The sequence below is a fragment of the Ochlerotatus camptorhynchus genome, unplaced genomic scaffold, assembly GCF_037179485.1.
Source record: "Ochlerotatus camptorhynchus isolate MF236.1 unplaced genomic scaffold, CSIRO-AGI_Acam_v1.1 ptg000150l, whole genome shotgun sequence".
Classification (NCBI taxonomy): Eukaryota; Metazoa; Arthropoda; class Insecta; order Diptera; family Culicidae; genus Ochlerotatus; species Ochlerotatus camptorhynchus.
Window position 1 is genome coordinate 3,380,302 of NW_027040640.1, and position 14,059 is coordinate 3,394,360.

The 14,059-nt window shown below is 42.3% G+C and overlaps 2 protein-coding genes across 4 annotated transcripts in view; one reads left to right on the plus strand and one right to left on the minus strand.

Moving 5' to 3' along the window:
• Dip-C (dipeptidase C) overlaps positions 1 to 14,059 on the minus strand; it is a 557,142-nt gene that overhangs the window by 361,022 nt on the left and 182,061 nt on the right. The gene's annotated exons all lie outside the window — the stretch shown is intronic.
• The window catches only part of Hcf (Host cell factor), a 45,620-nt gene that overhangs the window by 4,393 nt on the left and 27,168 nt on the right, over positions 1 to 14,059 (plus strand). The window contains exons 2-4 of one of the 2 annotated variants that reach the window (XM_065221868.1): positions 944 to 1,450; positions 12,639 to 13,343; positions 13,417 to 13,568. In XM_065221868.1, the coding sequence (XP_065077940.1) occupies positions 1,237 to 1,450; positions 12,639 to 13,343; positions 13,417 to 13,568 (1,071 nt within the window). In that variant the 5' untranslated portion in view covers positions 944 to 1,236. The remainder of the gene's footprint in view (positions 1 to 943; positions 1,451 to 12,638; positions 13,344 to 13,416; positions 13,569 to 14,059) is intronic. The other variant, XM_065221869.1, reaches the window with a different exon arrangement.

The window sequence follows — 14,059 nt, forward strand, 5'->3', positions numbered from 1 at the left end:
ATCAATGCATTAGGGATTAGGCAGACCATCCGAACCTTTTTAAAGCTAACCAAGGACGAAGATTTAATTGAACCACACTATAAAATAGTGTATTCATGGTCACTTGTGGTCTGGAGTAAAGAAGTACAGCTATAATGTGACCAATAAAATCTATAAAAATCTAACCGCATTTTTTAAAATTATTTACACCTGTGTCGTGCACAGGTTGCACATGTGGACGCGACGCCACTGAATTTTCATAATTCCAATCACCACCCCAAGTGCTATGAAATCATTAGCATGACTTCTTCGACACCAGCTCACTATTTGGTGTACTATCTGTAGAGAGACCCAGTTTTAATTTGAAATTCAAACCAGTCGCTTATCATAAGGTGATGTCCTAAACTCACCTCCGTTAATTGTGTATGCTCAATTTGCGTTCGAAAGAGACAAAATATTATAGGTAAGGTACCGTGCAAAATACAGAATATCCCGTATGTGCAAGCAGGACCACCGCTAGAAAGAGTTATCATCTCTGAACATGTAATCCATTTTCCGATCAATCAATTACCCTTTCCCTGCTAATTCGCATAACCTGAACGTTTATTTTGTTTTACACAATAGTCAATTAGTTCTGTCATAGAGTGTAACTTTGTTCTTGCAATCCACTCGCATGAAAGGGAAGATAAGGCCAATCCGCTCACCCACTACCGCAGTTATATGCGCGGTTGCCCTTTCTCACACACACACCCATACGCTCCCTAGAAGTAAACATACTCCCTCCCACTTACACTCACAGTCGAAATAGAGCAGAGCTGAAAATTCAAAATAATCAAACCTTGAACGAAGAGCAATAGTGTGAGAGCGCGAAGGAGACAGCGCACCAGCGAGAGCAGTACCAACTGCGGGGAACAGTGCGCTAGAAGAGCATAGTGCTAACAAGTATTTCGCATTCATTCACCAGCACCAAACTCAACTCTGGTAGTGTGAAAAAACGCAAAGTTTGGTTCGAACATTCTTCATCTATCCCCGAGAGGAATAGCAAACTAAACGCGAAGCAGAAAGAAGAAAAACTGTTCAGTGAAGAGAAAAAAAAGTGTTAAAGGATTCTTTTCAATGAAAAATCAACTGAACGTTGTTTGCAAAGTGCAAAAATTGTTAATCGGTAACGCGTAGTCGCGTTTTTTCTACTGTCGGAACTCCGCCAGCAGTGCACAGTTAAGTTGAGAGTGAAGATTTTTGCAACTTTTGTGTGGCATGACAGCCAACTCGGAAGCGGCTGGTGGCACCGAACTGGTCCCAGCATCCACCAAGAATAATGCCATCCTCCGATGGAAACGCGTAACGAATCCGAGCGGACCACAGCCCCGGCCCCGTCATGGTCACCGGGCCGTTAACATCAAGGAGCTGATGGTGGTCTTTGGTGGCGGAAATGAAGGAATCGTAGATGAGTTACATGTCTACAATACAGGTAATTGAAACAGTGTAGTTACTAATATTGGTGTTTGGTATTTTTTCAGGAACTTCTAGAGTGGCTCAGGTTTTTGTTGATAGTTCACCTCTGTTTTCAAACACTTTATCGTTCGATAAGTCAAACTCTCTCCACCCTGATCAGCAAGTAAAACATTGGTTCGCCCTGCAAAGAGAGAAAGGTACATTTTCTCAATCTTTCACTACCACTAGAAGAGCGCACAGAGGCCCCAGTAAGCGTAGCAAAATCGCCGCCATATTGAATTTTTCAAAGTCGAAGCGCTGTCTTCTTCCAGGCAGCAGCCGTACTTCGAGGGCAGCAAGTTGTGGTGTTCTTCTGCGCGGCCAGTCCCGTCCGTCAGGGCGACTGCGCTGCAATGGCGATGTTGCCACAGACAGAGAGGCAAGATAAGTGCGTTCCCTGTGGGAACGCTAGCAACGAGTCACCAAGTATCGATATTACATATGGGAGCTCACTGTTGTGAAGTGAGACAGCAGCTATGCAGGCCAAAGATACAAGAAAAGCGAGAGTGACCAGAACGACCAGGAAAGAGATAGTGCGCATTTGCAAATAAAGCAGCACAGCGACCACAATAGGAGGCTTGCCGATATAAACTAATTTGTAGGAAAGGGAGGCCAACTCGAGAGTTTTCGAGAATTCATATTAGATGGTTTGTTTCAACGTTGCATATTTCAATGGAGGTGTTGAAAATCCTATAGGAGAACCGTACATCGACGGTTGATTGGATTGCGCAAGCTATATAGCATGGGATTTTGGAATGCCTTGTATGTTCATGAATTCTTTGGTAATTATAGTTTTCCCCCTAATGTCTAATCCGTTTCGAACGGAATACAGAATAGAGGTGTTTATCCCTGTGGTCGAATGTGTTCTTCTTTAAGATTGAGAGAAGGGGTCTGGGACACGAATCAATTTATTCCAACGCTTGACCTTGATGTCTGTGCTAGGAATGTACTTCGGCTATAATGCGTAACTTGCGATACAAGAGAGGTATTCGTTGTCGAAAACGTTTGTTCAATAACCCGTTCCCATTAGAGCCCATATTACGTGATATAGCCTATCTTGATATCAAACTGCATACATCAAATTTTCACTGGAAATTATCTGTATGACGTTTGATATAAAGAAACTCTACACCACGTAATATAGACTGCAGTGTGAACGGAGTATAAATTGAAATCTGACTAAAGTAATTGTAACAAAATTAAATACACTAGTTTACAAATAAAAGTTAAAAAATAAACTTGAATCTTTGACCAATGATTCTTATGTAAAATCGTGCGCTGAATCCAAAAATGTAGTCAAAAAATCTCAGTAGGATAGTTTTCGACATACAGCTAAAAAATGAAGATTTACTTTTAAAAAGTTTGTTTACTTAAATACAAATATCTCCGGTTGTAATGAGACTATCAATTATTTTAAAGGTAGTAAAATTTTCTTTCGATCAACTGAACATAAATTTTCAGTTAGATTAGTGGTAGAGTCGGGTGGGGCAAGAGCGCCACCTTAACAAATTGTACGTTCTATATTTGCCAAATAGTGGATATTTATAGGAGTTTCTACACCGTATTGCAACTTCATATTATTGCCTTCATACATCAGCAATGTAATGCAAACTATATCTTGTCAAAAGTTGTTCACGATTTTTTCAAAATGTCATCTCAAATCTTTTTTTCAAACTGCAATGGGGCAAGAGAGCCAACCCCTATAAGGGTAAATGGGCCATGCGTCTTAAATTGAGTGAAATCGATTAATGCTTGTTTATAAACATAGCCTTTTGATTATTAATCATGCTAGCAACAGCTGTTATTGTTTACTTAATTTAACTATTGAATTTTACAATATTATTGAATACCAAACAAATGAACTATGTCTGCCAATGAAATCAAATGAAAACTATTGTTGTTGATATTTTATGTAGTTGGTTTTGTCAAATTACATAGGTGAAAACAAGCTTACCGAAGACTTAAATGGGCAATGAAGCAATTTGTTTTACATTTTTTGTATAATTGTATTGATAAATATAGGGGTGGCACTCTTGTCCCGTGTGGGGTTCATTTTTAAGAAAAATGTTGTTGGCTAATTATATGGAATATTTATATATTACAATTGAATACACCAATTCAATTATGCATTATTAGTGATGCCTCAATGCATGAATTGTATAAAACAATAATTGGAAATTCCAAAATCCTTATTTTATGATGTCTAATTATTACAGTAATGTCCCGATTTTGTCAGCCCCCTGATGAATTTAGGGCTGACAAAAACGGGACATTTTTTTTTCGCTGTTTGATAATGCAAGATTTATGTTTTAGGAATAATTCAATATATACGAGCCCATTTAGGGGGGCGGGATGAGCTGGAATTTCAAACTTTTCGTAAGTGTCATATAAGGAAAGACATTCTTACATTGTTACACACACACACATTTTTTTTTTAAAGTTATTGAATATGATTAAATAATCAATTGACCATTTCATCTCATGGGCGAAAATCGTCCCAAACTACGCTACCAACATTTCGAGCCACGAGATTCGAGGCATTGTTCACAAAATAAATGGTTCTGCTCTCCACTGTCGCACTCTTCTCTTTTGCTCTGCATTTTCTGCCATAGGCTCTACCCCTTAGGGGTCATGCACCAAGTATGTCACGCTGTTAGGGGGGGGGGGAAGGGGGGTTGTTTGGAAACCGTGACGATCCATACAAATATAATTTATGCTCCATGAAAAAAAGTGGATGCTACTTGTGCTTTGGTACATTAGAAACACAGCTTTGAGGAAGCGAAGAAGAAGGAGGACACGAAGAATAAGGAGAAGCCTAGGCCTCGTAGGGAGAGAAGCCTCCGGAAAGTGAGAGAGGATCCGGAGTTGAAACAACTAGGCGAGAACGTGGTGAAAACCAGGTGAACCCAGAAAGACGAGATGCTATTCGAGCTGACAAGGCACCCTACGGTTAAGAGCGCAGCTTTTAAGGAGCTCGTCGAAAAATCTCTTGGCGAGACGGCGAACGTAAGAGCCTTCTCCCAGGAGTCAGTGGTCGAGTGCAGGGATCTGGACAAGATCACAACATAAGACGAGTTGAAAAGTGCGCTGAAGGTGCAATGCAACCTGGGAGACGTACCGATGGCAATTCGGTTGAGGAAGGCGTATGGTGGCACGCAGATGGCGTCGATACGACTTTCTTCGGACGCAGCTAACGAGCTGCTGAAGACTGGCCGAATCAAGGTTGGGTGGTCAGTGTGCCCGTTGAACGCTATTCCTCGGGTATCTTAGAAAATGAAGAGATGCTACAAATGCATGGGCTTCGGTCACCAGGCGAGAAACTGCAAAGGCCCTGACAGATCTGATATGTGCAGGAAATGCGGAGAGAAGGGGCACGTTGAAAAAGACTGTACAAATAAACCGAGGTGCATGCTCTGCAAAAAGGAGGACGGAAACGGCCATGTGACGGGAAGTTTCAGGTGACCTGAGTTCAAGAAGGCAATGATGGGCCAGCAATAATGAAGGTAACCCAAATAAATCTCAATTATTGCAACAGCAACTGTTGTGGCAGTCAACAACGGAAACAAAGTGCGACGTTGCAATCATTGCAGAGCCACAACGTCACCCTTCTGTCCGGAGTGTGGGAATGTCGAAGAATCACCAGAGCACGTGGTCTTCGAATGTCCTAGATTTGATGATGTGCACGGAGAATGTCGTCGAAGAAATGTGTCGAGAGGAGGGCACCTTTAACGCCGTCAGCAGAGCAGTAACGCAGATCATGTCAGCGCTGCAGCGAAAATGGCGAGAAGACCAACTAGAAAGTAGTAATGTGCTCACACAAGTGCGAACTGAAAGCCGAAGCCGGGAGAACTCTCCGTCAGAGTAGGCTGTAAACACCACCGGGGATAACCGAGTAGAACGTGACGCTGGGAGCTAAATGGCTCACAAATTGGAGAGACGATCAGCGAACTGGAAGCGCCAATTAGCTGAGCTAAAGTGAGGTGCGTAATGCACGCCCCCCTCCGAAGTAATACGACAAGTGGTTCCGGGGGGAAAAGGGCAAAGCGTCTAAGAAGGTTTTAGTGCGGTAAGAATCCCACACACCGTGTCACCGCGACTGTGCGCCCAGTCGTCAAGCGGTGGCACGATGGCCTTTTTGAAGGTTTCCTCCTTGCCAAAAAAAAAAACACATACTTAACGTACATAATTTTCAACTAGTCTCAAGACCATTCTCGAAAAATTTCATTATTGAGCTCGGCAATCAATAAAATACGAATACGACTGTACAAAACAGTCCACCTCAACCAAAACTAATTGAATCATATAGGCTGACATATCGGGTCACCACTGTATAAGTAATTTCGATTTTTGACATAAAATGTTTTTTTGAACCGAGTTTTGTATAGAACTTTCTATAATGCTGCATAGGAACACCATTCATAGTTCCATGGGTGAATTTGCATTGAAAACATGTTTATTTTCAAAATTATAGGCGGTGGCACTCTTGCCCCACCCGACCTTTTGTTGTTAATTAATAGTTTATATATTTTTTTATATTTTGAATTTTTCCCAGAAATTATGAATTTCTGCTACGTTTTTAAGCAGTGCAAATAAAACTGTTTGTAGTGGTTTTACCACTAATCTCACTGAAAAATGGTGTTCAAAAAATCGAAAGCCAATTTCATCACCTTTAGTTTGACGTGTTAAAATAATTAATATAACCTCATTACAATCGGAGTTATTTGTATTTTAGTAAACACATTTTTTTTAGTTTTTTTGCTATATCTCAAAAACTATCCTACTGAGATTTTTTTGGACAGCATTTTTGGATTCAGCGCATGATTTTACATGGGAAATGATAATCAGCGTAGTAAGTTCAAATATGCTGTAAATTAATGTTATGAACAACCCCTTCAGCTATGACCATGCCACTCAACCGGGAATTTATTTACAAACTTAAAATATGGTCGAATTCTGTTAATGTGTTTATCCACATGGACAGTTTCAAGCCCTATTTACATCATGAATACAAATTGAATATTAAAAGTAAACTTTTGAATCTTATGCAAGAAGATTTAAAAAATATTCGTTTTGTAATCAAAATTAAACCGTTGGGGTAAAATAAGCACCCTGTCGGGGTGGTATGAGCAACCTTGTAAACGGCAGGTAAGAATATAATGTTCTCTTGATGCTTTATGAAGGGTCAACAATGAACAGTTTTAGCATAAAAAGATTCAACAGAAACTATTATGTTCTGTAGAATAAATTAAATTTCAGAAATACTGCCTATTTAAGGCTATATTTTTTCAGTCTTGTAAATTACTAATTTTTTTTTCTCCAAAGCAGCTGTTTCAAAACGTGATTTCATATGATACATTCATAGTTATGAAAGGAATAATGCAAAATTGAAGAACTTAAGTTGAAATATTAGTGGTGCTCATATTGCCCCCAATGGGCTTAAGTAATATTTTGTTAAGAAAATCTTTAATGTTTATTAAAATCTAGAAAATCATCGTGCCATCTAAGAAACCAATGACCATTTATAAAGCTGTTGAGGGACTATCAACGATAAGTTATAAGAAACTACTGGTAGACCTTATTTTCTGATTCAGAAATCTTATAACAAATTTGACATTTTGAGCTAGTCTAACATTTTTCGATTATCTGCTCTAGAGAAAAGCATTTTGTTAGACTTAAATGAAATGGATAGTCGAAGTAGGTTTCAAGCATTAAGCCTACAATAGATTTTTTTGTAAAATGTGTTCAAAAAGTTGGGTTTTCAACGGGTGGCCACATTGCCCCACTTTCCCCTACTTTTTGCCTCTGTTATATTTTCTTTTCAGATGTGAAGCACTTACCTTAGATTGAAAATCATTAAACAAAATCCCAAGTCACTTTGGGGCCTCATAGCCTAGTCAGTAAAGACACGGTATTACCAAGCCGGAGGCGGTGGGTTCGATTCCCGGTCTGATCGAGGGAATCTTTCGTGTCGGAAATTTTCTCGACTTTCCTGGGCATAGAATATCATTGTGCTGGCCACACAATATACAAATTCATTGGTATTTGCATTGGTATTGCTCTCTAAGGTTGAAGTTGTTGGCCATAACAGCCCTCGTTATTCTCTTAGCAATCCCCTCCAGGAAACTTATAGTATGCTCTACAATTACCCTAGTAAGAGGGACATGGGCCCTCCCCTTGGCTAGTTTTTGCACCTTGCACTTATTTTATTTATTTTTACTCAGATAGACTTATTTGGGTTTGCAAGGGAATTATACTATTGAAATATTTTAGAAAGTGCACAACGGTGCTCCTTTCATTGTTGTTTTCATTGAAGTATTACTCAGGGAACAATGTTAAACACCATTTTTGTACATATATGTATACAATGTTACTAATCTTATATGTGCTTCATTTTGATTTGTGATACATGTTTGAACTATGGCTCGGGATTTCCACTGTGGCGTGCTTCTATTGTGACATCAGGCATAACATTTGATAACGGCACAAAAGCATTTGTAAACAAACTTTCTAAGGCCCTTTACACGTGAACCAAAGTACGCTTGTAAATTTGTCAATTTTTTATCACACGGGCTATCGTTATTCGTCTTTTTCCGTTCGGTATACTTGTTAAATTGTACTGGTTGTTAGTGGAAAGTGTAGTTCGTTGCGATAATCGTCTAATTAGAGCATATTTTGTGTTGTGAAAACAGTGAAAAAATTATCCAATCGGACATATTGTACACGACTAGCATTGGGCGATCTTGAGAATCCAATTCCTCTTTGCGTATTAGAGCATCTCCACCGCTGTTTCTAAATCACTTTTGGAAACTGAGTCAGCATGACTTCCGCCTGTGACCAATGCGCTAACCCATATAAAGGCGATGAAGAATCCGTCTCCTGCATGGCTTTTTGCGACAGGATGATTCACCTAAAGTGCGGCGGCAAAAAGCTGAATAAGGCTTTTCTGAACATTGTCCACACTAGCCCGAACCTGTTTTGGATGTGTAACGAGTGCGCGAAGCTGATGAAATGTGCTCGGTTCAAAACTGCCGTCTCGTCGTTTGGCAGTGTGATTAATTCTATCACCGAGAGACAGGAAATCGCACACGCTGAGCATAGGAAGGAAATGACTAAGCAAGAACAGTCTGCTGATTCAGAATTGGATTTTGCGTTGTGAATTGGAGAGCTGTAGACCAGAAGGCACTGCCTGTCGCATTACAGGAGACCTCGAACCACTCGATCTAGTCGCGCTAGCTGTTTCCCGCCATCAAAGTCGTTCTGGCCCTGCGGTCGAGTTCGGTGGTGGGGTCTCCCAAGCATCGGCTTCAGGCAAGTTTGCATACATTAGTTACAGTCATTTGCCTGATCAGTTTCCGTGTTCCAGTGCAACGCTTCAAGCACCTGCCGGTTGTTTCCAGTTGAAAAGCACTTCTGATACTGCTCATTCACAACATCCGCTTTACTGTTCGAACAATCCTAATTCATCTCCGGGACGCACAATAGACCGCTCTTTGGAAGCTCCTGGTTACTCCAGCCCAGTCGTGCCGATTCCCGCCAGCGTTCAACATAGTCGTCCTGAACCTGTGGCTGGATATGAATCAGGAGTCTTCCACCTTGCCTCTACAAGCAAGTACAATCAATATATTGACTATTCACTGTCTGCTGCCGATCAAATTTTCAGCAATTCTGACTATGTTAGTCATTGTGATGATGCCTCTGTAACTCCCAATCCTGGAAACCCGGAACGCGCCGTAGAAAGCCCCACGGAAGCCCCCAATCCCTCCGTCTCAGTCCTGCCATCAGCAGCCTTCGTTCATCATAGTCGTTCCGGACCTGCTGTCGGATGTGGAGAGGCGAGTATCCAATGAGACTTGATGATGGTCAGTTATTGCCTGATGTATCTGTGATTTCCAGGGAGAGCAGTCGTTCGATTCCTTGCCGCAAGCAGGACGTCGTGATCTTCTACCAAAACGCCGGTGGAATGAATTCTGATGTTGAAGAGTACCGCCTAGCTGTATCGGATCGTTGCTACGATATTATTGTCCTGTGCGAAACGTGGCTCGATTATCGAACGCTTTCCAGTCAAGTCTTCGGTCCTGACTACGAGGTCTTTCGTTGCGATCGGAATCCTAATAACAGCCATCGATGGCAAAGGCCATCGAGAACGACTCATGGAACTATGTGGAGCAGATTTGGACAGCCATCAATCTGGGTGATCGCACACTATTTCTATGCGCTCTGTACATTCCACATGATCGAGTCCGGGACAATGAACTCATCGATACTCACTGTCGGTCAGTTTTCACAGTTGTCGAAAGTGCCACTCCAGTTGATGAGATATTCATTTTTGGTGTCTTCAATCTGCCAGGCGTTTCGTGGAGTCCATCTCATAGCGGATTCCTGTACCCAGATCCTGATAGCTGTACATTTCACGCATGAGCTATTAGTCTTCTCGACAACTACAGCGCAGCGAAGCTTTCTCAAATTAACCATGTAGTTAACGAAAATGGTCGTAGTTTGGACCTCTGCTTCGTGAGTACACAGGACAGAGCTCCATCAATTTCCTCGGCTCCTTGTGCACTAATTAAGCTAGTTCCACATCACCCTCCTCTAATTGTCACTGTTGAGGACAAACTCGTGCGTGATTTCGACGACTATCCTGCTACGGTTTCTTATGACTTCCGTAAAGCTGACCACCGTAGCATCATAGATGTATTGTCTAGCATGGTATGGGAGAACATCCTTGATCCAGATGACGTTGAGGCTGCAGCGCAAACCTTTTCACATGTCTTGGCATATGTCATTGACAGACACGTCCCGAAAAGAACTCACCACAAAATGTCTCACCCTCCCTGGCAGACGAGAGAGCTACGTAGGTTGAAGTCAATCAAGAGAGCAGCATTGAGAAGATTTACGAAGTATCGCACGCTTCCTCTGAAACTACATTATGTGAGGCTAAATCACATGTACCAGCGAGTCAGTCGTGAATGCTTTTCAAGTTTCCAACGAGGCATCCAGCGCAAACTTAATCTACACCCGAAATCCTTTTGGAACTACGTGTACGAGCAACGTAGGGAATCCGGCCTCCCATCGTCTATGGAATCAAACGGAGAAGTTACTGCCACTGTTCAGGATATATTCCACCTTTTTCCCGAAAAGTTTGCCAGTGTATTCACTAATGAGATACTAACTGACGACCATATTAACCTGGCTGCCAGGAAGGTTCCAGTAAACAATCAAACGCTGGCTGGGTGCAATTGATGTTAATGCAGAAATGATTTCTAAGGCCGCGTCTCTGCTCAAGTCATCCTTCAATCCTGGACCTGATGGAGTTTCATCTGTATTTTGTTCCGAATGTCTCTCTCAGGTGGCATATTTCCATCTTGCTGGAAATTTGCGCACATGTTTCCCGTCCACAAAAAAGGAAGGAAACGAGCTGTGGATAACTATCAAGGAATTACATCGTTAAGTGCCGTTTCGAAGTTATTCGAGCTAGTGATTATGGAACCGTTGCTGTCCCATTGCAAGCAGAGTGCTGATCAACATGGGTTTACTGTCGGCCGCTCTACAAACATCAATCTGCTGTGTCTCACATCGTATATAACCGAAAGCATGTCGGATCGGGTTCGAACGGACGTTATTTATTCAGACCTATCCGCAGCATTCGACAAGTTGAACCATGCTATTGCGATTGCTAAACTCGGCAGACTCGGTGTATGCGGTAATCTTCTGAGTTGGTTTCGATCATATCTTACCGGTCGGCAACTAAAAGTTGCCATAGGAGATTGCAGATCAGCTAGCTTCTTCGCCACATCAGGTATACCTCAGGGAAGCCACATGGAACCGTTGATTTTTATACTGTACTTCAACGACGTGCATCTGGTCATCGAAGCTCCTCGGTTATCATATGCAGATAACCTTAAAATCATCCTACGAATCCGCTCCATTGCTGACTGTCACTTTCTTCAACGTTAGCTGAATGTATTCGCTAGTTGGTGCAGGTTAAACAGAATGGTAGTGAACCCAGCCAAATGCTCCGCTATAAACGTTCTCACGAAAACAACAACCGATAATATTTAGCTATGACCTACTTGGCTCGACAATCGAACGCGTGAATCAGGTGAAAGACTTGGGTGTGATCTTGGATTCGCAGCTTTCATTCAAGCAACACATTGCATATGTTGTTGATAAGGCGTCAAGAACTTTAGGGTTCATTTTTAGGGTAGCTAAAAACTTCACTGATATCTACTATCTAACATCTCTCTATTGTTCGCTTGTTCGATCGACGCTTGAGTATTGTTCAGCGGTTTGGAACTCAAACTACAACAACGGTGCCGAGAGAATTGAATCTGTTCAACGTCGCTTTCTTCGTTTTGCGTTGCGTAGATTGCCTTGGAACGATCCGTTTCGATTACCAAGCTACGAAAGCCGTTGTCAACTTATCGACCTAGAACTTCTCCGGACTAGAAGAGACACAAACAGAGCCCTTACCGTGGCCGATATCCTACAAGGAAGGACAGATTGTGAGGCTATCCTGAAGCAAATTGACCTGAATGTTCAACCCCGACCGCTTCGGAACAACCTTATGCTAAGACTGCCTCTACGTCGCACAAATTATGGAGCATACGGTGCGATTTGCGGACTGCAGAGAACATTCAACAGAGTTGCATCTGTTTTCGACTTTCATCTCTCCCGTGATGCGCTTTGTCGAAAGTTTTGTTCTGTTTTTCGCCGGCAGGAGTAACTGACTATAAGATATATGTTTTTTTTTATGTTATGACCATGCTTGAATGTATTTTTCTTTTTACCATAGTTGATAAGGTTAACATCATTGGGGCTTCATCCAGCCTGTTGATGTAAAACAACAATAAGACACTGTAAGATTTTCAGCCGTAGGCTAGTTCGTCTCTTTTTTACTAACCAGTTCTCTGTTGATTGCTGCTTATTCAATAAAAGATTAGCCCACAGTACAAATGATGATCAATTCTCAGCCTTTTATTAGCATTCGGATTGATTAGCCCTGGTACGGTGCGGATCAATCCTCGAGTGCAATGCATTAAAGTGTATACAACGAGAGCGAACATTGTGTCTGATGACCCACCGAAATACCCTATGCTGATATGATTCATCCTTCAGAAACAACCATTTCAACACAACTCCCTTCGTCTTCTCTTTTTCTCCAACAGCTACCAACCAGTGGTACGTACCGGCCACCAAGGGAGACGTTCCACCAGGATGTGCCGCATACGGTTTCGTTGTCGACGGAACCCGCATCCTGGTGTTCGGGGGCATGGTCGAGTACGGCAAGTACTCGAACGAACTGTACGAACTGCAGGCCACCAAATGGGAGTGGAAGAAATTGAAACCGAAACCGCCAGAGTCCGGACTGCCGCCGTGCCGACGGTTAGGGCACAGCTTTACGCTGGTCGGCGACAAGATCTACCTGTTCGGTGGGCTCGCCAACGAAAGCGACGATCCGAAGAACAATATCCCGAAGTATCTGAATGATTTGTACATTTTGGAGATTAAGAACAACCAGCTGCAGTGGGAGATACCGACGACCTTTGGCGAGAGTCCTCCGCCTCGGGAGTCCCACACGGCTGTATCGTGGTACGACAAGAAGCAGAAGAAGTACTGGCTGGTCATCTACGGTGGTATGTCCGGCTGTCGGTTGGGCGATCTCTGGCTGCTCGATACGGACACGATGTCTTGGACAAGGCCAAGAACCAGTGGTCCACTTCCGTTGCCACGGTCGCTGCACAGCTCGACGCTCATCGGAAACCGTATGTACGTCTTCGGTGGGTGGGTTCCACTGGTGATGGAAGACGTGAAAGCGGAGAAACACGAAAAAGAATGGAAATGCACCAACACACTAGCTTGCTTGAATCTCGGTAAGTTGATGGTGCTAATTGTTGTAGGCTTTGTTGCGACTGAATAAACGATGTTTTGTTTTCTTTGGTTTAGAAACCATGACCTGGGAGGAGCTAGATCTGGACACGGAAGAGGACAACATGCCCCGGGCCCGAGCCGGTCACTGCGCCGTTGGCATCCACACCCGGCTGTACATCTGGTCCGGACGCGATGGCTACAGGAAGGCCTGGAACAACCAGGTCAGGGTGAGCTCTGTTTTCTACAATTAAGTTATCGGTGTGAACGATTTCAATGGAAATATTGAAAAGTACACTTTATTTTCGAAACCAGTCCATTGTCGAATCTATCCGTTGCTTGTTTATAATAATGCTTGCTAGTCGATAGTGCCAAACTCTAGATTTATATTCTATTTGCCTGCACCGGAAGTGGCCGTGATGTCCATTGCTCGTTGTTATGTAAACTGACCTACGATGAGTGGTCTTTTGTAATTTTTGTTTTTTTTTTGGAAATTGAAACAATTGGAACTCTGGTGTGAGATTTGAGACTTCCTCAAACAAAACTGCTCACTCATTCATTCACGCAAAATTTCGCCTTAAACATAGCCCATATTATCATAACTCTGATGTCATTCACTACGATATACTTTACCAAATTCACACTGATTCTTAATTTAGTTAAGAGCTCTTTTACTACCTTTATTTCTATGTGTTTTGTTCGATTAGTTTTGATTTTTGCT